General features: G+C 42.6%; 1 protein-coding gene across 2 annotated transcripts in view; it reads left to right on the top strand.

Annotated features, from left to right (window-relative positions):
• The window catches only part of LOC143283701 (phosphatidylinositol-3,5-bisphosphate 3-phosphatase MTMR8-like), a 64,774-nt gene that overhangs the window by 29,361 nt on the left and 12,930 nt on the right, over positions 1 to 22,483 (top strand). For both annotated transcript variants that reach the window (XM_076589946.1, XM_076589945.1), the window contains exons 3-13: positions 1,714 to 1,876; positions 2,979 to 3,133; positions 5,534 to 5,662; positions 6,878 to 7,012; positions 10,168 to 10,300; positions 11,092 to 11,201; positions 12,086 to 12,208; positions 13,174 to 13,427; positions 14,259 to 14,393; positions 15,517 to 15,643; positions 17,898 to 18,074. In XM_076589946.1, the coding sequence (XP_076446061.1) occupies positions 1,714 to 1,876; positions 2,979 to 3,133; positions 5,534 to 5,662; positions 6,878 to 7,012; positions 10,168 to 10,300; positions 11,092 to 11,201; positions 12,086 to 12,208; positions 13,174 to 13,427; positions 14,259 to 14,393; positions 15,517 to 15,643; positions 17,898 to 18,074 (1,641 nt within the window). The remainder of the gene's footprint in view (positions 1 to 1,713; positions 1,877 to 2,978; positions 3,134 to 5,533; positions 5,663 to 6,877; positions 7,013 to 10,167; positions 10,301 to 11,091; positions 11,202 to 12,085; positions 12,209 to 13,173; positions 13,428 to 14,258; positions 14,394 to 15,516; positions 15,644 to 17,897; positions 18,075 to 22,483) is intronic.

Raw genomic sequence — 22,483 nt, 5'->3', positions numbered from 1 at the left:
GTGTATAAATATTCTCAATGTATTTCTTCTATTCACATCAATTGGAAAAAAAAAAGATGTGTATTGCTTGTTGTGTATCTTGTGTATATTTTGTTTCATTGTCGAGGGTTTTCTTTCTTTTTTTTGGCTGCCTGCCATTCCTCTGCTCCCACTTTTTGCGGGGGAGAAATATTGCAAACATGCATTCCTTTGTAAAGAAAGGAAAAGCTAAATCCTTTTTTTTTTTTTATATTTATGACAAATATTGATTTTGGCTTCCAGCTCTGCTGTAGAGATTGTGTGCTTTGGGCTGTCAGCCTTGTTGTTGTTCGTTCATTATGCTGATAGCTCAAAGGAAAAATCATTTCAGCACAGTGCTTTGTAACAAAGGATGGGAATGTAGTGTGGGATTGGTTGTGTGTTGTGTTGTGTTGTGTTGTGTGGTGTGTTGTGTTGTGTTGTGTTGCGTTGGTCTATTGGTGTGTGTGTGTGTGTGTGTGTGTGTGTGTGTGTGGTATTGTATGGTTTGGTGTTGTGTTGTGTTGTGTGTGTAGTGTTGAATGGTGTGTGTGTGTATGTTTGGGTGCGGGTGTGGAGGGGTGTGTGTGGTGTAGTGTGGTGTGGTTTGGTGTAATGTTGAGTGGTATTGTGTTGTGTGAATGTATGTACATGCATGTGTGTGCATGCGTGCGTTTGCATGTGTGTGTGTGTGTGTGTGTGCAGGCATGTGTGATTTTGAATTTATATATATGTGCATGCAATTGTGTACTTTGTTGTCATAACCAGTGGTTGCCGTCTATTTGTGTGGTTTAATAAAATAATGACAACTGCCTTGATATAGAGATTCCTTTAATCTACTGTGTGCAGACATACACTAAGCAGGGTAGACCAATGGTTGCTGTCTTTATGTGTGGTTTAATAAGACAGTGACAAATGTACTTGAATTACAGTCTCCTTTAATCTGTTGCCGTCTTTTTGTGTGTTTTAATAAAATAGTGACAAATGCCTTGAATTACAGACTCCTTTAATCTACTGTGTGCAGACATACACTAAGCAGGGTAGGCACTGGTAGTCATTAGGGAAATCAGAACAATCGCGTTATATTTCTGATGCATTTTGTTTCAGTGTAGTAGTGTGATATGTGATCAGAGCACATCTGTGTTCAGTCAACCATCTGTGCACAATCACGTGCTGGATTTCAGTACACTCATTATAGTGGCATGTTATGAGCACAGCTGACTTCAGTGTTCATGATTTGATTTTTTTTTTTTTTTTTTTTTTTTTTTAGGGAGTGTGATGTGTAATGGATCTGTCCACGTACTTTTAAGCTGTTTGAAACTGAAACTGAAAATGACTACTGTGTCATTGTTTGCTTCACATGCATGAAGTGAGTTTATGTAACCACATTGTGTGGTGAGAAAAGAACATTGTTACAGTTATGCAGTTTTATATTCAAAGGGCTAGCGTTAGTGACAACATTTTAACCTCCCTGGCCAAAACACTCCTTCTCCAATCAAAAAACAACAACAAAAAAACAAAAAACACATAAGCTTTCATCAGGTAAAATTTGGTGAAGGGTCTGAAAGCGAAACATTTTCAAGAGGCGAATTAATGAAGCATTACTTTTCAGATTCTGTAAGCTTTTGTTATATTGACTTGGCTGTACATTCTAAAAGCAAGGAACAGGAGCTGAATTAAGTACTCAGTTGATAAACTATAAGCATGGCCTTTCAGATTCTCCACATGCACATCGGGCACATCGAGAGAATGCCTCTGACGGCTGGTGGATCTCCTTTGCTGATTCGCTGCAAGAACTTCATGTGCATCACCTTCATCATCCCCCGGGAGAGGGACTGTCAGGACCTCTATGTGTCCCTGCTGGAGCTGTCCAAACCCAGTGAGTTGTCAGGGCTGTGTGTTACATGGTGGTGTGAATGGCTTATTGAATGTCAGCAGTTCCCCTTCAACAGATTTCAGGTGCTCAGACTCAGATTCTGAGGCGCGCGCACACACACACACACACACACACACACACACACACACACACACACACACACACACACACACACACACACACACACACACACACAATCAGACACACACACACACACACACACACACACACACAATCAGACACACACACACACACAAATTGTCCCTCTTGTACTATTTCCCTTGTCATTTAAAGAAAAAAAAAAGATTTGTAATCTTCTTGATGTAAAAGAATATTAAAACATGATGGACATAAATAAGATCTTATTCATAACCTTTGTAAGCATATTGAGGGGTACAAACGTGCATTTGGAACTGAGCTTTTTCATCTCACAGTTTACATTGTGATATCAAAGTCTATATGTTGGAGATAGTTTACTGCACGATATACATCTGTCTGTTGGAGATAGATAGTTTACAGCTCATGGTATCAAGGTCAATATGTTGAAGATAGTTTACTGCACGATATACATTTATGTGTTGGAGATAGATAGTTTACAGCTCATGGTATCAAGGTCTATATGTTGAAGATAGTTTACTGCACAATATATATAGATCTGTCGGAAATCTACAGATGTGGAGTGATGGCCTAGAGGTAACGCGTCCGCCTAGGAAGCAAGAGAATCTGAGTGTGCTGGTGCGAATCACGGCTCAGCCACCGATATTTTCTCCCCCTCCACTAGACCTTGAGTGGTGGTCTGGACGCTAGTCATTCGGATGAGACGATAAACCGAGGTCCTGTGTGCAGCATGCACTTAGCGCACGTAAAAGAACCCACAGCAACAAAAGGCAAAATTCTGTAGAAAAATCCACTTCGATAGGAAAAAAAAACCCAAAAGAAACTGCACGCAGGAAAAATACAAAAATATGGGTGGCGCTGTAGTATAGCGACGCGCTCTCCCTGGGGAGAGCAGCCCGAATTTCACACAGAGAAATCTGTTGTGATAAAAAGAAATACAAATACAAATACAAATAGTTTATAGCTGGATATATTTCCCCTGTTGCAGACAGCCTGGAGAGCCTGTATGCATTTCACTTCACGGCGGCCGAGGAGTGGAACCAGTCACTGGGATGGAACTTCTTCGACATCCAGTCTGAGTACCTTCGCATGGGTGTGCCATCTGCCCTCTGGACACTGACAAACCTCAACAAAAACTATGAGGTCTCTTGTTCACTTTTCTTTTTCTTTTCTGTTTGGTCTTATGTAGAATGATGATTATTATGAAAGACAGGACTCGGTGAAGACTGGTCAAATGTTCATTTCTTCTCCCAGTATATGAGTTAGGTGAGATAATGTCACACAATCAAAACTAGTGATGACAATAAAACATGACGTAAAACAAATGATTCGCACAAGTGACGCTACTTCAAAGCTACTTACAGACAGTGAAAAACAGGATACCAGTTGCCATGGAGAAGTGGACCTCAGAATATACTATGACATCTCTTTACAGTTTTTTCTGGTCGTTCTGATATAGAAGTATGATAATGGGAATACTGGCTACCATAGCGATGTGGTTAGCTTTGCAGACTGTCATTTGGGAGGATGCGGGTTCAAGTCCCATCAGAGGTGGGGTGGGGTGTGTGTGTGGGGAGTAGGGGGATGGGGAGGAAGAGGTTCAGTCTGTGGCCTGCCCCTACCCAGAGTTGAGTGTTCTGTGGGCTCAGATTGGAACAAAGACTGAGACCAGACATTTGAGGGTCATCCACTCCGTGGATACGTCTTTGGATATGTTGCTCCATTTTCTTGACCACCACTGCAGGTGTCTGTCTCTCTTGGGCCTGGTTTAATGTCGGGCTACATTATGAGAGTACAGCCTTGTCAAGTAGTTCTATACCTAAATGGAGACCCATAGCAGTATTGTCATCACCACCATCATCATTCGTCATCTTTGAAACATTGAAAAGAAAATTTCTGAATGGTGTTGTGCTCTTGGGAAAGGCACTTTACTCGGATTACCCAAGTATGAATAGGTATGTAATATCCGTCAGGGAATGTTGAAAATGGTGGAAGGAACGCATTGGGCCCTGCCTTCTTATGCCAAGCCCTAATAACAGAGGATTGGGCTCTGCCTTCCTATGCCAAGCCCTAATAACAGAGGATTGGGCCCTGCCTTGTTATGCCAAGCCCTAATAACAGAGGATTGGGCCCTGCCTTCCTGTGCCAAGCCCTAATAACAGAGGATTGGGCCCTGCCTTCCTGTGCCAAGCCCTAATAACAGAGGATTGGGCCTTGCCTTGTTATGCCAAGCTCTAATAACAGAGGATTGGGCCCTGCCTTCCTAATATATTGGACCCTGCCTTCCTATGCCAAGCCCTAATAACAGAGGATTGGGCCCTGCCTTCCTATGCCAAGCCCAAATAACAGAGGATTGGGCCCTGCCTTCCTATGCCAAGCCCTAATAACAGAGGATTGGGCTCTGCCTTCCTGTGCCAAGCCCTAATAACAGAGGATTGGGCCCTGCCTTCCTGTGCCAAGCCCTGATAACAGAGGATTGGGCCCTGCCTTCCTAATATATTGGGCCCTGCCTTCCTGTGCCAAGCCCTAATAACAGAGGATATAAATTCACAGCCCTGAGGGCCATATTAAGCTATGTGACTTTAATCCTTTTTTTTTATAGTATGTCTGTATATTTGATTTGATTTGATACGGATACTTATGTAGTGCCTATTCTCGGTTGGAGACTAAGCTCTAAGCGCTTTACACACTCAGGGTCATTTACCCAACAGGCTGCCTACCTGGGTAGAGCAGACTGATGGCTGCCTTTGGGCGCTCATCAGTCGTTTCCTGCGTCATTCAGTCAGATTTCAGGCACACACACGTACACCCTCAGACAGACATGTAACATTCTGGAGAACAGGTGCAAGGTGCAAGGCAGTTTGAGGTGTCTGCCCTTCCTGAAGAGAACAGAACTGACATATATATCATGCTGGTTCTGAGGAACACTGGTCAGGCACCTGCTGTCCCCCTCATCCCCCCCCCCCCTTTTTTTTTTTTAAAGATGATGTGGTGCAGCGTATATGGATCAGTCTTGACACTTTGGTGCCTCCTTAAAACTGAAACTGAAACAAATGAGTGGTTTAAGTTCAGAGTTTTGTGTTGTTGATAAAGCTGTTGTCAGTTGTTGTTTTTATTTTTATTTAATCTGTTGTTGAAGAGCCAGGTGACAGAATGGTTAAGGTGTCTATCTGCCAGTACAATGTCTGTTCAAATCCTGTTCCCACCCTTTCTCCCAAGTTTGACTGGAAAATCAAACTGAGCATCCATTCATTTGGATGAGATGATAAACCGAGGTACCGTGTGCAGCAGGAGCTTGGCGCACTGAAAAAACCCAAGAAAACCCATGACAACAAAAGTGTTGTCCTCTGGCAAAATCATATAAAAGAAGTTCTCTCTGATAGGTACACAAATATATACTCATGCACTCAAAGCTTGACCAAGCGCGTTGGGTCATGCTGCTGGTCAGGTATCTGTCTAGTAGATGTGGTGTAGGGTATATGGATTTGTCTGAACGCAGTGCCACCACAGTGAGAAACTGAAAGTGAAACTGTTGTTGAACAGCTGTGTGACACGTACCCCAGCCTGCTGTACGTACCCTCCTCGGCCTCTACCCCAGTGCTGGTGGGCAGCTCCAAGTTCCGCAGTCGTGGACGTCTGCCTGCCCTGTCCTACATACACAGGGAGAACCAGGTGAGGCTCTGGTGTGGATAGAAGGAGGGATTTTGTTGCGATTATGTCTGTAGTTAAAGCTTGTGTGTATGATGTAAGTGGGTTGTGGTATGTACTTGCACAAGCATACTTAAGATAAGATAAGATAAGAATAACTTTATTATCTCCAACTGGAGAAATTTGGTCAGGTGCATTATCACAACATAGACAAGTAAATAACATGGGGACCATAACTGTAAAAGTCAACAACAGCTTTTACGAATATTACAAAGATACAAATGTAAAAAATATCACATACGTCGTTTCATACATACACCCACACACTGCAGGTAATAACTAATATTCTTAATGTAAAAAACAGAAAGAATTAAGAAACATTATTTGAATATTTGCGACATGTGTAGATACACATGCATAAATATTTAGCTAATGCGCATACACATGCTTGTGCATGTGCTCGTGGACACACACACACACACACACACACACACACACACATGCACCCCCCTCTCCCCCTCCCCCTCCCCCACCCATACACACATGACAGCAGTGGACAGTTTGCCTGTCCTGTCCTACGTACCCATGGAGAATCAGGTAAGGCTCTGGTGTAGGTGCAACAGTAGAGTGCGTGTAAAGACGTCATGGCAAAAAACCCTCATGGTCAGGTCGCGCAGGACTTGCCTGGTCTTGGTTTGGTGATGGTTATAGTGTATTGTTGGAGGGGATGAGTCCTGGATGTCCGTCTGGGTGGGAGGTCCATCTGGTCCTGGCTGTCTGAAGTGGGGTGAAATCAGGAGGTAGAGGGCTTATGTTATGTCTGTATTAAAACTTGTGTGCACAACGTAAAGTATTGCTTGGACTTGCACAAACACTTGCGTGCGACATGCATGCAGGTATACAGTCATGCACAAACACTCAGCCAATTAATACACACACACATATTCATATAAATATATACGCATGCACATAAGTCCTGATATGGCCCTGTGCGATTGGCTGGACTATAAGCAACAAGAACAAGAACAATACACATACACATGCACATACATACACACAGACACACAGACACACACACACACACATTCTGAGGATGAGCATTGAAATGAAATATCCAGAAACACACACACACACACACACACATACACACACACACACACAACACACACACACACAAACATCCTTTGTATAAAATTCCATTATTTTAACTGTCTATCATGTGTGTGTGTGTGTGACCAGGCGTCCATCACCCGGTGCAGTCAGCCCCTGGCAGGGTTCAGTGCACGCTGTGTGGAGGACGAGCAGATGCTGCAGGCTGTTCTCAAGGCAAACCCCAAGTCCCACTTCATGTACGTGGTGGACACCAGACCAAAGGTGAGTGAGTAGTGTTCATGTTTTGTTTTACATGTGTTGTAGTGTGCCAGCAGTGTCACCCCCCACCACCCACACTCTGTCCCCCTTCCCTCCCCATCCCTTCACCCCCCCCCCTCCCCATCCCCCTCACCCCCCCCTTCTTATCTCCCTTCCCGCTCCGTCCAAAGTCCAGTCTTTGAGGTCTCGCCGACACCGCGCCACCCTCCCTCCTTCCACCCTCCCGCACCCCCACTCCCAAGTCGCCTGTCTTTGGTCAGCAAGTCCGCATCACCCGGCCCAGTCATTGAAACACGTGCTGTTATGTGATGTCTGCCGCAATCCCCGTGCTGAACTAGATGTTGGTGTGTTCAAAACAGACGAGTGTCAGCATGTCAGAACATCCCGTGTGGCGGCCTGTCTTTCAAGTCGTTCCCTATCTCCCCTTTCACAAACACAGCAGAGGTAGATGGCGGGACTTTGGAACGTAAGCTAGGGAGAATTTATGCTAATGTGAACTTTGATCATGCCGGCTAACATGCCGAGAGTTGTATTGTCCTGTCTCCCCAATCTCTTTGTGACATAACTGGGTGAACTTGTCGTCATAGAATGTGTATAGCCGAGTGGGTAGAATTGTAGCAAATCAGATCAATCTGTTGAATTGGACGAATTGGGATTAAGCAGTGAATCTGTCAGTCATTCACATAGCGTCACTAGGACAAGTCAAAGATTGGTTATTTCTGGTCAACTAGTTGGGGGAGTGAGTGTTGTAGCTTGCATTAGTATGCACAGTATGTTGTGAGAAGGGATAAAACCAGTCAGCACAGCCAGTTCTTGGCTGTCTCCTAGAAAAAAACTGACTGACTGATCAGTGATGTGAGGAGCAAGGAAATCCCTGTTGGGCTGTGTGCTGCTTGTAGATGCTGCTTTTAGGTGCTGCTTTAGGTGTAGGGTGAACTTTTTACTGTGTGCTGCTTGTAGGAAGTACTTGAAGTAGGCAGTGTGTGCTGCCTTAGTGTGTGTTGCTTTTGCTAAGTAGGGTGAACTGCTTAGTGTGTGTGCTGTATTGTAAAGTAAACACTCTATAAAAACCACTCCATGTGGCCCTGCTATTGGTGTGAGGAGAGCAAGTGAGTGTGTGCATCATCAGTCGATCCTATATCCCCCTGTCTGCTCCCCTCTCTCTTAGAATCGAACCAAACCCTTTCGAACATTTTTTTTACACATGATTTTCTGTGATACTTACAAAACATGAAATACAACAAGCACAGCACAACACAACAGAATACAATAGCACATCACAGCACAGCACAATACAATAGCACAGCACAGCATAGCACAGCACAATACAACAGCACAGCACAGTACAACAGCACAGCACAACACAATACAATGCAATAGCACAATATAATACAATACAATACAATACAATAGCACAGCACAGCACAGCACAATACAATACAATAGCACAACAGAGCACAACACAGCACAGTATGATACATTAGCACAGCACAGCACAGCACAATACAATGCAATAGCACAGCACAGCACAGCACAGCACAGCACAGCACAGCACAATATGATACAATAGCACAGCACAGCACAGCACAGCACAATACAATAGCGCAACAGAGCACAGCACAGCACAATATGATACAATAGCACAGCAAAACACAACAGCACAGCACAATACAGCACAATAGAATACAACAGCACAGCACAGCACAGCACAGCACAGCACAGCACAACACAACACAACACAACACAATAGTGCATGATGCAAGGGCGATAATTACCCATAAAAGCTTACCTGCGTGGATGTCTGAACAGTGAAGGACAGCGATGCTAATACCTCCAATTAAGCTGGCATGGAGATTATAGTACTGCAGCCTGTCCATTAGTTGATTGATTGCTTGACTGATTGATTGATTGATATGGATACTTATATAACGCCTATCCTTGGTCGGAGACCAAGCTCTAAGCGCTTTACAAACACGGGGTCATTTGCACAAAAGGCTGCCTAACTTGGTAGAGCCGACTGACAGCTGCCACTGGGCGCTCATCATTCGTTTCCTGTGTCATTTAATCAGATTTCAGGCACGCATACATACACACTCAGACAGACACGTAACATTTTACGTGTATGACCTTTTTTTCTTTATTTACCCCGCGATGTAGGCAGCCATACTCCGTTTTCGGGGGTGTGCATGCTGGTTATGTTCTTGTTTCCATAACCCACCAAACACAGACATGGATGACAGGATCTTTAATGTGCGTATTTGATCTTCTGTGAGTGCGTATACACACAAAGGGGTTCAGGCACTAGCAGGTCTGCACATATGTTGATCTGGGACATCGGAAAAATCTCCACCCTTTACCCACTAGGCGCCATCACCGAGATTCGAACCGGGGACCCACAGACTGAAAGTCCAATGCTTTAACCAATTGGTTATTGCACCCGTAGTTAAATGATGAATCCATTGCTGCAACCATGCTTACTCCTCCAGCCTTTGTGATAGCCAGAGGGTTTATTGATTTATTATTGTATGCAGTTGGATGTATGATTGCTGGTTTACAGGATATTAAAAATTTCAAAGTCAAAAGAAATTTAATCATCCCACCATGGTAAATTACAAGGCAACATTAGAGTTGCAAGCTTGAGGAGTGAAACACAACTAATTTTGTGACCTTACACATCTGAATTAAGATTGATAATTCTGCTTAAAAATATTGTGAATTGATTATTTCCTTTAATCAGAAGATCTAATAATCACATGTACATTTGTTGATAGGAACCCTCTCAATGTGTACTTCTCCCAAACTCCCCTTTCCCCAAAGTCTCATGCCTGGATAAATTCCACATGTGTGTAGAAGGAAATATTTTAAGTGTCTTTTGAAAGTGACTGGTTTTATTTTAACTAAGACACGTGATTCTGTTATTCTTTTTGGTTTTAAGTGATTGAATGTGAATTGTCAGTTGATGACTAGATTGTGTGTGTGTGTGTGTGTGTGTGTGTGTGTGTGTGCATGTGCATGCGTGCATGAGTGCATGCATGTGTGGGTACACTCATGCATGTGTGTGTGTGTGTGTGTGTGTGTGTGTGTGTGTGTGTGTGTGTGTGAGATAATCAGATGTCTTGATGTACCATTTATTTATCGCTGTGGACTTTTGTGTTCAGATCAACGCTGTTTTCAACATGGCCCAAGGCAAGGGGTATGAGAGTGAGACTTTCTACTCCAACATCAAGTTCCAGTTTCTGGGCATTGAGAACATTCATGTCATGAGGAACAGCTTGCAAAAACTGGTGGAAGGTTAGATGTGTTGAAATGGCTTTGTACTCTGTGTGTGTGTGCGTGCGTGTGTGTGTGTGTGTGCCCTTCGGTGTGTGTGTATGTTTGCATATACTTGTGTTTGTAGCTTGCAAAAGCTTGTGGAAGACAAATTGCAGTTTATTAGTGTATGTGTGTGTGTGTGAGTGTGTGTGAGTGCGTGTGTGTGTGTGTTCTTGTGTATCTGTGTATGTGTGTATGTGATTTGGGGTGTGTGTGTGTGTGTGTGTGTGTGTGTGCTCTAGTATGTGTGTATGTATGTGTGTATGCATGTACACACGTGTGTGTGTGTGTGTTGTTTGGTTGGTTGTTTATGTTTTTTGGGTTTGGGATTACCTGACAAGTCTATGCTCTCATAATATGTCCTGGCATCAAACCAGGCCCGAGAGATACAGACACCTGCAGTATTGGTCAGGAAATTTGATCAGCACTCCCAAAGACCATCCGTGAAGTGGATGACCCTCAAATGTGTGATCCCAGTATTCCCTTCTAAGTTCAAAGCGTACTCAGTCTCTGCAAAAGAACCAGCCTTGGGCAAAAAAAACCCAGCAACCCCACCTCTAATTGAGATCGAACCCACATTCTGCCAGTCGTCAGTCCACTTTGCTAACCACTTCATCATGGTGGCTGTTCCTTGCTCCTCTGATGGAGATCGAACCCACATTCTCCCAGTCGTCAGTCCATGTTAGTAACCACTTCACCACAGTGGCTGCTCCTTGCTTATTATTCGTGCCAGCTGATTTTTTTTTAATTTTAATTTTTTTTGTTTTCAGTGTGTGAACTAAAGAACCCCTCCATGAGCGCCTTCCTGCTAGGCTTGGAGGGAAGTGGATGGTTAAAACACATTTCTGCTATTCTGGAAACTTCCGTGTTCATTGCGAATGTAAGTATATGACAACAGTTCCTTTTGATTGTATGCGTATGATAAAAAACAAAAAAATCAATGATGTAGTGTTTCAGGCAATAACGGAAGGAATCAATGATGTAGTGTTTCAGGCAATAACGGAAGGAATCAATGACAGTTTGTTTCAGGCAATAACGGAAAGAATCAATGATGTGTTTCAGGCAATGATGGAAGGAATCAATGATGTAGTGTTTCAGGCAATAATGGAAGGAATCAGTGATGTAGTGTTTCAGGCAATAATGGAAGGAATTAGTGATGTAGTGTTTCAGGCAATAACGGAAGAAATGAATGACCGTGTGTTTCAGGCAATGACGGAAGGAATCAATGACATGTTTCAGGCAGTAACAGAAGGAATCAGTGATGTAATGTTTCAGGCAGTAACAGAAGCAATGACTGACCGTGTGTTTCAGGCAATAACGGAAGGAATCAATGATGTAGTGTTTCAGGCAATAATGGAAGGAATCAATGATGTAGTGTTACAGGCAGTGACAGAAGGAATCAATGATGTAGTGTTTCAGGCAATAACGGAAGCAATGAATGACCGTGTGTTTCAGGCAATGATGGAAGGAATCAATGACATGTTTCAGGCAGTAACGGAAGGAATCAATGATGTAGTGTTTCAGGCAATAACGGAAGAAATCAATGACAGTTTGTTTCAGGCAATAACAGAAGGAATCAATGATGTGTTTCAGGCACTAAGAGAAGGAATCAATGACAGTGTGTTTCAGGCAGTAATGGAAGGAATAAATGACATGTTTCAGGCAGTAACGGAAGGAATAAATGACATGTTTCAGGCAGTAACGGAAGGAATAAATGACATGTTTCAGGCAGTAACAGAAGGAATCAATGATGTTATATTTCAGGCAATAACAGAAGGGATCAGCGTGCTGGTTCACTGTTCAGACGGCTGGGACAGAACGGCAAAGACATGTTCCCTGGCGGAGCTGATTCTGGATCCATACTACAGGACCATCACAGGATTTCAGGTTCCCACTCTCACAACCGCACTCAACTTTTCCTTGATATTCTGTGTGTGATTTTTTTTTTAGACCAAGGGGTTTGATACTGTTAAGTGAGGCGACGAAAAGACATATAAGAAATAATAGATGATATACTTGATGATGAAAACATTCAGGCTATACTGAAGAAGGTATTACATGTCTATCATTCAGATGAATGTTTTGTTATAGAGTGAATAGGTGAGAAATATACAAGCACAGAGAGCTGCATACTGACTTTGAATATTGATATGATGGCAGATGGACCATGAGCTATATGTGTGTGTGTGGGGGGGTGGGGGTACTTGCAAGTAAATAACCGGTGAATTCACATGTACAGTATTATCAAGTTTAGATTTAATAGATTTATGCCGTAATTCCAGACAGACACGTAACTGATGTGCAAAATTAAAAAGATATGAATAAACAGAAGTTATTAGATGTTTAAATTTAAGTATTGTCACAACCCTGTGCACTGTCATGTGTGAAAGAGTGGATGTATACTTGCATGTGTGCTTGTTCACATTGAACATACATGCACACATATGTGCTTGTGGGCATATGTCTTAGATTTATGATTTAGATGTGCTCAAGTCATATTTTCAGAAGTTACAAAATTCACTGTCCTTGACCTCCACTATGAAAAATACTTTATTCATTATCATACATAAAAATATGTTCCAGATATGTGTCACTAGAAGGTCAGCAGTGATTGCACTGACAAGAAATAGACAAGTCGCTCATTTACCAATGTGTCTAAAAGGCTACCTTGCAGGCATTAATAGAAAATCAGGGGATGACAAGAAACAAAAAAGATACACATATACCAATGTGTCCAAAAGCATAGAAATATGTCTGAAATGCTATCTTGCAGGCTCTGAGAGAAAAGGAGTGGCTGACAAGAAATAGAAAAGCTACACGCATACCAATATGTCTGAAACATTACCTTGCAGGCTCTGATAGAAAAGGAGTGGCTGTCTTTTGGCCACAAGTTCACCGACAGGTGTGGGTACCTGGATGGCATGGAGGCCAAGGAGATCGCGCCCATCTTTGCCCAGTTCTTGGACTGTGTCTGGCAGCTGACTCACCAGTTTCCCTGCGCCTTCCAGTTCAACGAGCGCTTCCTCCTCACCATCTTCGACCACGCCTACTCGTGCCAGTTTGGGACCTTCATTGGGAACTGCGAGAAGGACCGCATTGACCTCAGGTGAGATGGCTGTCTTGTTTACTGGAGGACAGGGTTGTGATTGATTGTCTTTTGTTTATTTTTTTTATTGTTGGGATATTGTCAGCTATTGTTTAGAAATTAACAGTCCTGTGAGGGAAAATAAAATGACAGAATGGTCTGTATAAGGAATGATAAGAAAGAATTCATGTTCGTGAGTTACATAACCTCCCACAGTGCATAATGTGGGTGCCATGCTGACTGACTGAGGATTTTCAGTCCATAATTATCTATATCAACCAGTGCATAATGTGGGTGCGATGCTGACTGACAGATGATAGGCAGTCCATAATTATCTATATCAACCAGTGCATAATGTGGGTGCGATGCTGACTGACAGATGATAGGCAGTCCATAATTATCTATATCAACCAGTGCATAATGTGGGTGCCATGCTGACTCTGACAGATGATAGGCAGTCCATAATTATCTATGTCAACCAGTGCATAATGTGGGTGCCATGCTGACTGACAGATGATAGGCAGTCCATGATTATCTATATCAACCAGTGCATAATGTGGGTGCGATGCTGACTCTGACAGATGATAGGCAGTCCATAATTATCTATATCAACCAGTGCATAATGTGGGTGCCATGCTGACTCTGACTGAGGATTTTCAGTCCATAATTATCTGAATCAATCATTGCATAATGTGGGTGCCATGCTTACTCTGACGGAGGATAGGCAGTCCATAATTATCTGTATCAGTCAGTGCATAATGTTGGTGCCATGCTGACTCTGACCGAGGATTTTCAGTCCATAATTATCTGTATCAGTCAGTGCATAATGTTGGTGCCATGCTGTGTGGGCAGGCTGGCGGAGAGGACGTACTCCCTGTGGGGCTACCTGTCCCGCCACATGCAGGAGTACCTCAACCCCCTGTTCAAGAAGGAGTACGAGATCACCAACCCTGTCCTCAGACCCAGCACCAAGCCCCAGGACATCAGGCAAGTCCTTCCTATGTTAGCTCAGCTCCATGTGTGGGGATGCAGTTGTGTGAGTTGCGTCTTTACTTTATAGGTGTGTTTGTGTGTGTGTGTGTGTGCGTGTGTGTTCCATGTGTGTGTGTGTGCGTGTGTGTTCCATGTGTGTGTGTGTGTGTGTGTGTGTGTGTGTGTGAGTGCATGTATGTGTTAGAGGATATTAGCTCAGTCCCTTGTATGGGATTGCAGTTGTGAATATGATGTCTTTACTTTGTGTGTGTGAGTGTGTGTGTGTGTGTGTGTGTGTGTGTGTGTGCTGGGGGGATGTTGGCTCAGTTCCATGCATGGGGATGCAGTTGTGAAAATGAATCTTTCTTTTTATGAGTGTGTGTCGGTAAGCTGTGGTGGAGTGTGCTGTGGTGTGTGTGTGTGTGTGTATGTGTGTGTGTGTGTGTGTGTGTGAGGTTTCAGGGGCTGGACGGATGCTGGAGGATGTGTGTGTGGGTTGGGTTTGATGGGGACTGTGGCTTGGGGGTGTGTGTGTGTGTGTGTGTGTGTGTGTGTGTGTGTGTGTGAGGGAAATTGGGGTGGTGATTTGGGAGTTTTCTGAGAAATAAACAAGAAAAAAAAGAAAGGCAGGTAGGATAATGTTTTGTGACCATTTCGAACACATGAAAAGAAATAACCAATCTCTTGAAGATCTTTTTCTGGTAATTCTCTTGAGTCTTTTCTCATTTGAACCCTGCCATGTAGAAATCAGGCCTTTTTTTTTTTTTTTTTTTTTTTTTTTTAAATCAAAACTTGCTTCATAGTTTTTTTTTCTCCACATTTTGGCTGTATTGTCAAACAATGACATTGATTTTATGTTTACCATTAATCTGCGTATAGCTGATGTACAGGTGTAAAACGAAAAGTGTCTGCCCAAAGAATGACATTTCAGTGAAAAGAAAAGCTTGCTTCCATGTTCAAGTAATCAGTGCATATATAAACTGTCTCCTAATCATTCAGTGAAAAGTAAAGCTTGCTTCAGTGTTCATGTAACCAGTGCATATTCAAACTATCTCTTAATCATTCAGTAAAAAGAAAAGCTTGCTTCACTGTTCAAGTAATCAGTGCATATTTATAGCATCTCTTAATCATGCTGCAGGTTTTGGAGTGGACTGTACAACCGGTTTGAAAATGGCATCCATTCCCGTGAAAATGTCAATGACATCCTGAGCACCGCCAAAGATCACAGCGCTTCCCTTGAGGATCACGTTCAGCTTCTGGAGAAGGTCAGTCTCCGGTCTTTCTGTGTGTGGTGTGTCATACTTGAATGGATATATATTGATGTATGAATGAATGAATGATACGCATACTTACATAGCGCCTATCCTCAGTCAGAGATCAAGCTCTAAGTGCTTGACATACTCGGGGTCATTTGCACAACAGGCTGCCTACCTGGATAGAGCCGACTGATGGCTGCCATTGGGCGGTCATCATTCATTTCCTGTGTCATTCAGTCAGATTTCAGGGATGCACACATACACAGACAGACATGTAACATTTTACATGTATGACCATTTTGTTTATTTACTCCACCATGTAGGCAGACATACTCCATTTTCGGGGGTGGGCATGCTGGGTATGTTCTTGTTTTGATAACCCACTGAATGCTGACATGGACTACAGGATCTTTAACATGCATATTTGATATTCTGCTTATGTATACACAGTGGGTTCAGGCACAAGCAGGTCTGTACATTTGTTGACCTGGGAGATCGGGCTATTGGGCCCGTCCATGTATGCTTTACTTTTATTGTAAACACCTGAAGCTACCTGTCTTGGATCTGTGAGTGTCAATCTGCAATATTCTTCTACCTCTTCCCTTTTGTAGGCTGCAACTCCCATGGCAACTCACATATATGAGTGGGTTTTAATGTCTATGCCTATCTTTACCCCACCATTCCGACAGCTATACTTCATTATCAGGCACTGAATACTGACATGGATTACAGGATCTTTCACTTGCGCGTATTATGATTTCTTCTTCTTCAGCATTTGTTGGCTGCTACTCCTGTGTTTGCTTGTATGTGTGGTGAGATTGATGACTGTTTTTGCCATGCTACATAGGCAACCATGCTCTGTATTCGGGGGTGTACATACATGTCTACCATTCTGGAATAGTATTTGTTACAATAAAACAAAAATTGATTGACTGATTGATATGGATACTTATACAGCACCTATCCTCATTCGCAGACCAAGCTGTAAGCGCTTTACAAACACAGGGTCGTTTGCACAAGAGGCTGCCTACCTGGGTAGAGCCGACTGACGGCTGCCACTGGGCGGCCATCATTCGTTTACTGTGTCATTCAGTCAGCTTTCAGGCACGCGCACATACACACTCAGACATGCACACAGCCACTGTGTGTCCCACCACGGGGAGAGTCTTGTGATCTCCTACCCAGCAGGTGGGTGTGCAGCCTCCCAAGCTGAATTCTGTGGGCCTTCTTCTTCTTCTTCTTCTGATGCGTTCGTGGGCTGCAACTCCCACGTTCACTCGTATATACATGAGTGGGCTTTTACATGTATGACCGTTTTTACCCCGCCATGTAGGCAGCCATACTCCGCTTTCGGGGGTGTGCATGCTGGGCATGTACTTGTTTCCATAACCCACCGAGCGCTGACATGGATTACAGGATCTTTAACGTGCGTATTTGATCTTTTGCTTGCGTGTACACACAAAGGGGGTTCAGGAACTAGCAGGTCTGCACACATGTTGACCTGGGAGATCGGAAAAATCTCCACCAGGCGCCGTCACCGAGATTCGAACCCGGGACCCTCAGATTGAAAGTCCAATGCTTTAACCATTCGGCTATTGCTCCCCGCCTGTGGGCCAACTTCTGATTACTGTCCCAAGTGTTACGGATGTGGGTCACGTGTTACATAGAAAACCAGCAACAAGAAACACAAATGGGGGCATCTTTTTTCACAGGTGTCACTTGACATTGGATTGGAAGTTGTAACTAGAACATTGTGTGCTTGTTCACAAATCAGTAACTGGATACGGAAGAGCTGAAGGTAAGAGAAAGTGTGCTCAACTGCAAAAATGACCAAGCTGTTACAAGCGAATCTGTGAGACTGATGAAGAAGATGGAGACAGAACCTCACTGTGTAAAAAACAAAACAAAAAAACAGACAAAAAAAAGCAAAACAAAACTGACAAAGAAAGACACTGCCATGCCTTCAGGAAAGAATGCAATGAAAAGTGGCTGTGTTAAAGAAAGGATATACAAGGGAACACTGCAGTTTATGCACTGAGTGGAAGTGCAAAATCCCCGTCAGTCATGGTAGCCATGATGATTGTCATCATCACACTGAATCACAAAAAAAGAGAAGAAAAGGTGTGTTCCAGAACTTTTTTTTTAATTATTATTACAGTTTGTTCCGGAATTTTTACATCATCAGTTCCTGATGTTAAGATTCCAGGGCAGGCATGGAATGGATGTAACGATATCCGACAGCTGATGTTTTTTGTCTGAGCAGAGAATTGCCCACTTGTGCCGTCTGATGAACAAGTCGGAGGATGTCATTCAGCTGAGACTGCAGGCGGCCATGTCTGTAGAGTCGCTGTCCAGGCTGGCGTCAGGGCCTGTGGAGAATGGGTTCGGACCTCCCTGTCTGAATGGGAACTGTGTTCCTAACGGTCCCTCACCTCTGGAGGTAATCATAATGATGATAATTATGATGATGATGATGATACTTCTGGAGGTACTACTACTACTACTACTACTACTACTATTACTGATGGTGATTCTTCTTCTTCTGCGTTCACTCGTATGCACACGAGTGGGCTTTTACGTGTATGACCGTTTTCACCCCGCCATGTAGGCAGCCATACTCTGTTTTCGGGGGTGTGCATGCTGGGTATGTTCTTGTTTCCATAACCCACCGAACGCTGACAAGGATTACAGGATCTTAAACGTGCGTATTTGATCTTCTGCTTGCATATACACACGAAGGGGGTTCAGGCACTAGCAGGTCTGCACATATGTTGACCTGGGAGATCGTAAAAATCTCCACCCTTTACCCACCAGGCGCCGTCACCGTGATTCGAACCCGGAACCCACAGATTTACAGTCCAACGCTTTAACCACTGGGCTATTGTGGATTTCTGCACTGATGATGATGATATTAATGATAATGTTGATAATGTGCATTTGTATGACATTTTTCCTTCAGCTCCAAGCGCATTCAACAATGATCAAGGTACATGAATATAATAAAAATACTAAGATGCACACTGGCTAAAAATACTCATTTAAAAACAGTTTTTCAAGGAGGCAACACTGTGTTCGGACACATCCATGTACACTACACCACATCTGCTAGGCAGATGCCTGACCAGCAGCATAACACAGTGCACTTGAGTACATGCATATATATTTGTTTACCTATCAGAGTGGATTTCTGCTACAGAATTTTGCCAGAGGACAACACTGTCATTGCCATGGGTTCTTTTTCAGTGCACTAAGTGTGTGCTGCACACAGGACCTTGGTTTATCATCTAATCTGAATGACTTGGTGCTCAGTTTGATTTTCCAGTCAAACGTGGGAGAAAGGGCAAGAGTGGGATTCGAACCCAGACTCGCTCAGACTCTCAGTATTGGCCACCTTCCTCTTAAAAACAGTCTAAAATCACTCACAACTCGCACGCCTCTCCCACCTCAACCCCACCACCACCATCCACCCACATCAATGCACACAATGGCACAAAGACAGTTGGAGGGGGTTGGGGGGGGGGGGGGGGGGGGGGGGGGGGAGATGTACCTGTAATTTGAAACATTGTTTGAACAAATACGTTGTAAGATTAGATTTGAAAGATGAATGTGAAATTTTGTAGTTGAGATTACCAGAAGCAAGATCCATGCTTTATTAGAGTTAGGAAACCATGGGACTTGCGTTTGTAGCATGGGATTTCAAACATGCATAGTTAAGTCATTTGTGAGCACTATATTGGAATGTTTGCTGATCATTGGTGATGATTGTTCATTATAATAATAATAATATAACAACATTTTATTTTTATATAGCGCTATAATACAAACATGAACAAGCCCTAAGCGCTTTACAATCCAGTACCTAAAGTGAAACAAGAAAGCATATAAAAAGTAGTAGAAACATAAAACAGAATCATTAATATTATAAAAACACAGTGCATAAAACTCACGCATGAAGAATCCGGACTGGTTGTGCATAAATATATGAAATATTTCAGACTGGTTTTAACACCATTAGTTTTCCATATGTACATGGGTGTTTTGCTTGCATGCTTTTGTTGATGTTGTTGTTTTGCCCAGCCAGTCATGCTCCATTATCATCTTTTCACTGAAAATGTGAAGTGAATACTAAACTGAACAATACTCCTATAACATTCTACCCTTTTCCTTGAAAAATAGAACAAAAAGGCAAAAAAAAAAAAAAAAAAAAAAATTGTCTGGCCTGGCTTTGCCGTACTCAAAGAGAGTGGTCCGCAAGTGCTAGATTCTGTTCAGTTACATAGCAGACACACCTGTCACTTTCACTGTCACTTTCAAGGAGATGTCAAAGTGTGCAGACTGATCCATACATGCTACAACACATCTGCTTAGATTAGATAAAGATAATAGAATAGAAGAAAACAAATGCCTGATCTTTAAAAAAAAAAAAAATCTATTTCATTGGTCAGGTCTTGACACATGTCTGTTTGAAACAAAAAAGTCAGTGAAAAAGTCATGCATTGTGCACCTGTTCTTTTTGTGTTCTAGGGCAGTCAGAACCAGGAATAAAATCATTGAATGAGTCATAGACTGTGCACCCTGTCTCTTTTGAGTGGCTAGGGAAGTCAGGGCTAAGGGAAAAGTGAGTCAATAAGTCATGTATGATGCATCCTTTCTCCTTTGTGTGATGAGGGAAGTCAAAGGTATGGGAAAAGTGAGTCAATAAGTCATGCAGTATGCACCCTTTCTTCTTTGTGTGACTAGGGGAGTCAGAGACATGAGAAAAATGAGTCAGAGACATGGGAAACATGATTGAATAAGTTATATATGATGCATCCTTTCTCCTTTGTGTGACTAGGGGAGTCAGAGCCATGAGAAAAGTGAGTCAGTAAGTCATGCGCTATGCACCCTTTCTCCTTTGTGTGATTAGGGGAGTCAGAGCCATGAGAAAAGGGGGAGTCAGAGACATGGGAAACATGATTGAATAAGTCATATATGATGCATCCTTTCTCCTTTGTGTGACTAGGGGAGTCAGAGCCATGAGAAAAGTGAGTCAGTAAGTCATGCGCTATGCACCCTTTCTCCTTTGTGTGATTAGGGGAGTCAGAGCCATGAGAAAAGGGGGAGTCAGAGACATGGGAAACATGATTTAATAAGTCATATATGATGCATCCTTTCTCCTTTGTGTGACTAGGGGAGTCAGAGACATGGGAAAAGTGACTGAATAAGTCATTCATAATGCATCCTTTCTCCTTCATGCTCTGTGGGAGTTAAAACCATGAGGAAGATGACTGAATACGTCATGCACTATGCACCCTGTCTCCTGTGTGTGCTGGGGAAGTCAGAGCCATGGGAAACGTGATTGAATAAAAGTTATATACTTACGCACCCTGTCTTTTTTTGTGTGTTAGGTTAGCGTCCAGACCACCACTCAAGGTCTAGTGGAGGGGGAGAAAATATCGGCGGCAGAGCCGTGATTCGAACCAGCGCGCTCAGATTCTCAGGCTTCCTAGGTGGACGCATTACCTCTAGGCCATCACTCCATGTTTCTTAGGTTGTTAGATTTACTAAACTCGTTTTTATGTCAGAGAATGATGCAGGAGAGAAAATGTAATTCACAGAAATCACACTTACAACAAATGCTAGATGCAAGAGTGAAGAATATAATAGGAAGATAGCACATATGTTGTTGGTTTTTTTGTGGTGTTTTTTGTGTGTTGTACTTATGGTTTTTTGTTTGTTTTCCTTTGTTTGATTCTTCAATAAAATATGATTAACTATTTTTAATGTCAATAGACAGTGACCTCAAATATATAACACACACACACACACACACACACACACACACACACACACACACACACATGCATACATGCATACATATATACCGGAATTTTCTGAACACTGACACACATGGTGTCAAACATTCTCATGTTTCTAATTATAGTTTCAGTCTAATGACTAGTGCGTTATCAATTTATCAAACTTATCAATATTGTATTTAATTTAGCTTTCTCTGCTGTCATGTTGTGATTCAAAACTTGTTCATAAACACTTGTGAAGAGTAATTGGTTTACTCTGCAGATGCCTCATGACCTTGATAAACTGATGTTTGTTTAAAAAAACAACAACACATATACAATCTTTGGGAAGGTTCCTGCTGGAGTCTCTTGCATAAAGAAAACAGATCTGCAACATGTTCTGAAGCAATTAGCGTGTGGATTTTGAAGCCCAGAAAGCTTTCTCTTGTTTCGATAGTCGTATACTTTTGTGATTAATGAATGCTGTTGTTAAAAAGAATACTTAAAAAAAATGTATATATAGTTCTGGACTGTGCCATTGAGTTCAGAATGTATAATGACAGCTTAATAAAAGGTGGGTTTTTTTTTATGGCTTGGGCTGTGGTCATTGCATGTCAAAGAAAGCATAGAAAAGTTCCTTTGTGGTTATACTTTGGTCACTGAATGTGAAAAGTTGGAACAAGTCCCGTTCTAGAATAGTGGAGTTTGGTTCAGGTGTGTGAAGAAAAAGTAGGAAATTTTCTTTTTTAATAATGGACTATGGCCTTTGCTTCGGTCATTTTATGAGAAGAAAAAGTAAGAAAAGTCCCTGTTAGAACAGTGGAGTGTGGCCCAGATTGTGGTCAGTGTATGTGAAGAAAAAGTAGGAAATTTTCCTTTTTAATAATGGAGTATGGCCTTTGTTTCGGTCATTTTATGAGAAGAAAAAGTAAGAAAAGTCCCGTTAGAACAGTGGAGTTTGGCCACGGAATAGTGGAGTGTGGCCCAGATTGTGGTCAGTGTATGTGAAGAAAAAGTAGGAAATTTTCCTTTTTTAATAATGGAGTATGGCCTTTGTTTCGGTCATTTTATG

Source organism: Babylonia areolata, chromosome 7 (assembly GCF_041734735.1).
Source record: "Babylonia areolata isolate BAREFJ2019XMU chromosome 7, ASM4173473v1, whole genome shotgun sequence".
NCBI lineage: Eukaryota > Metazoa > Mollusca > Gastropoda > Neogastropoda > Buccinidae > Babylonia > Babylonia areolata.
This window is presented reverse-complemented; position numbering and strand designations above follow the sequence as displayed.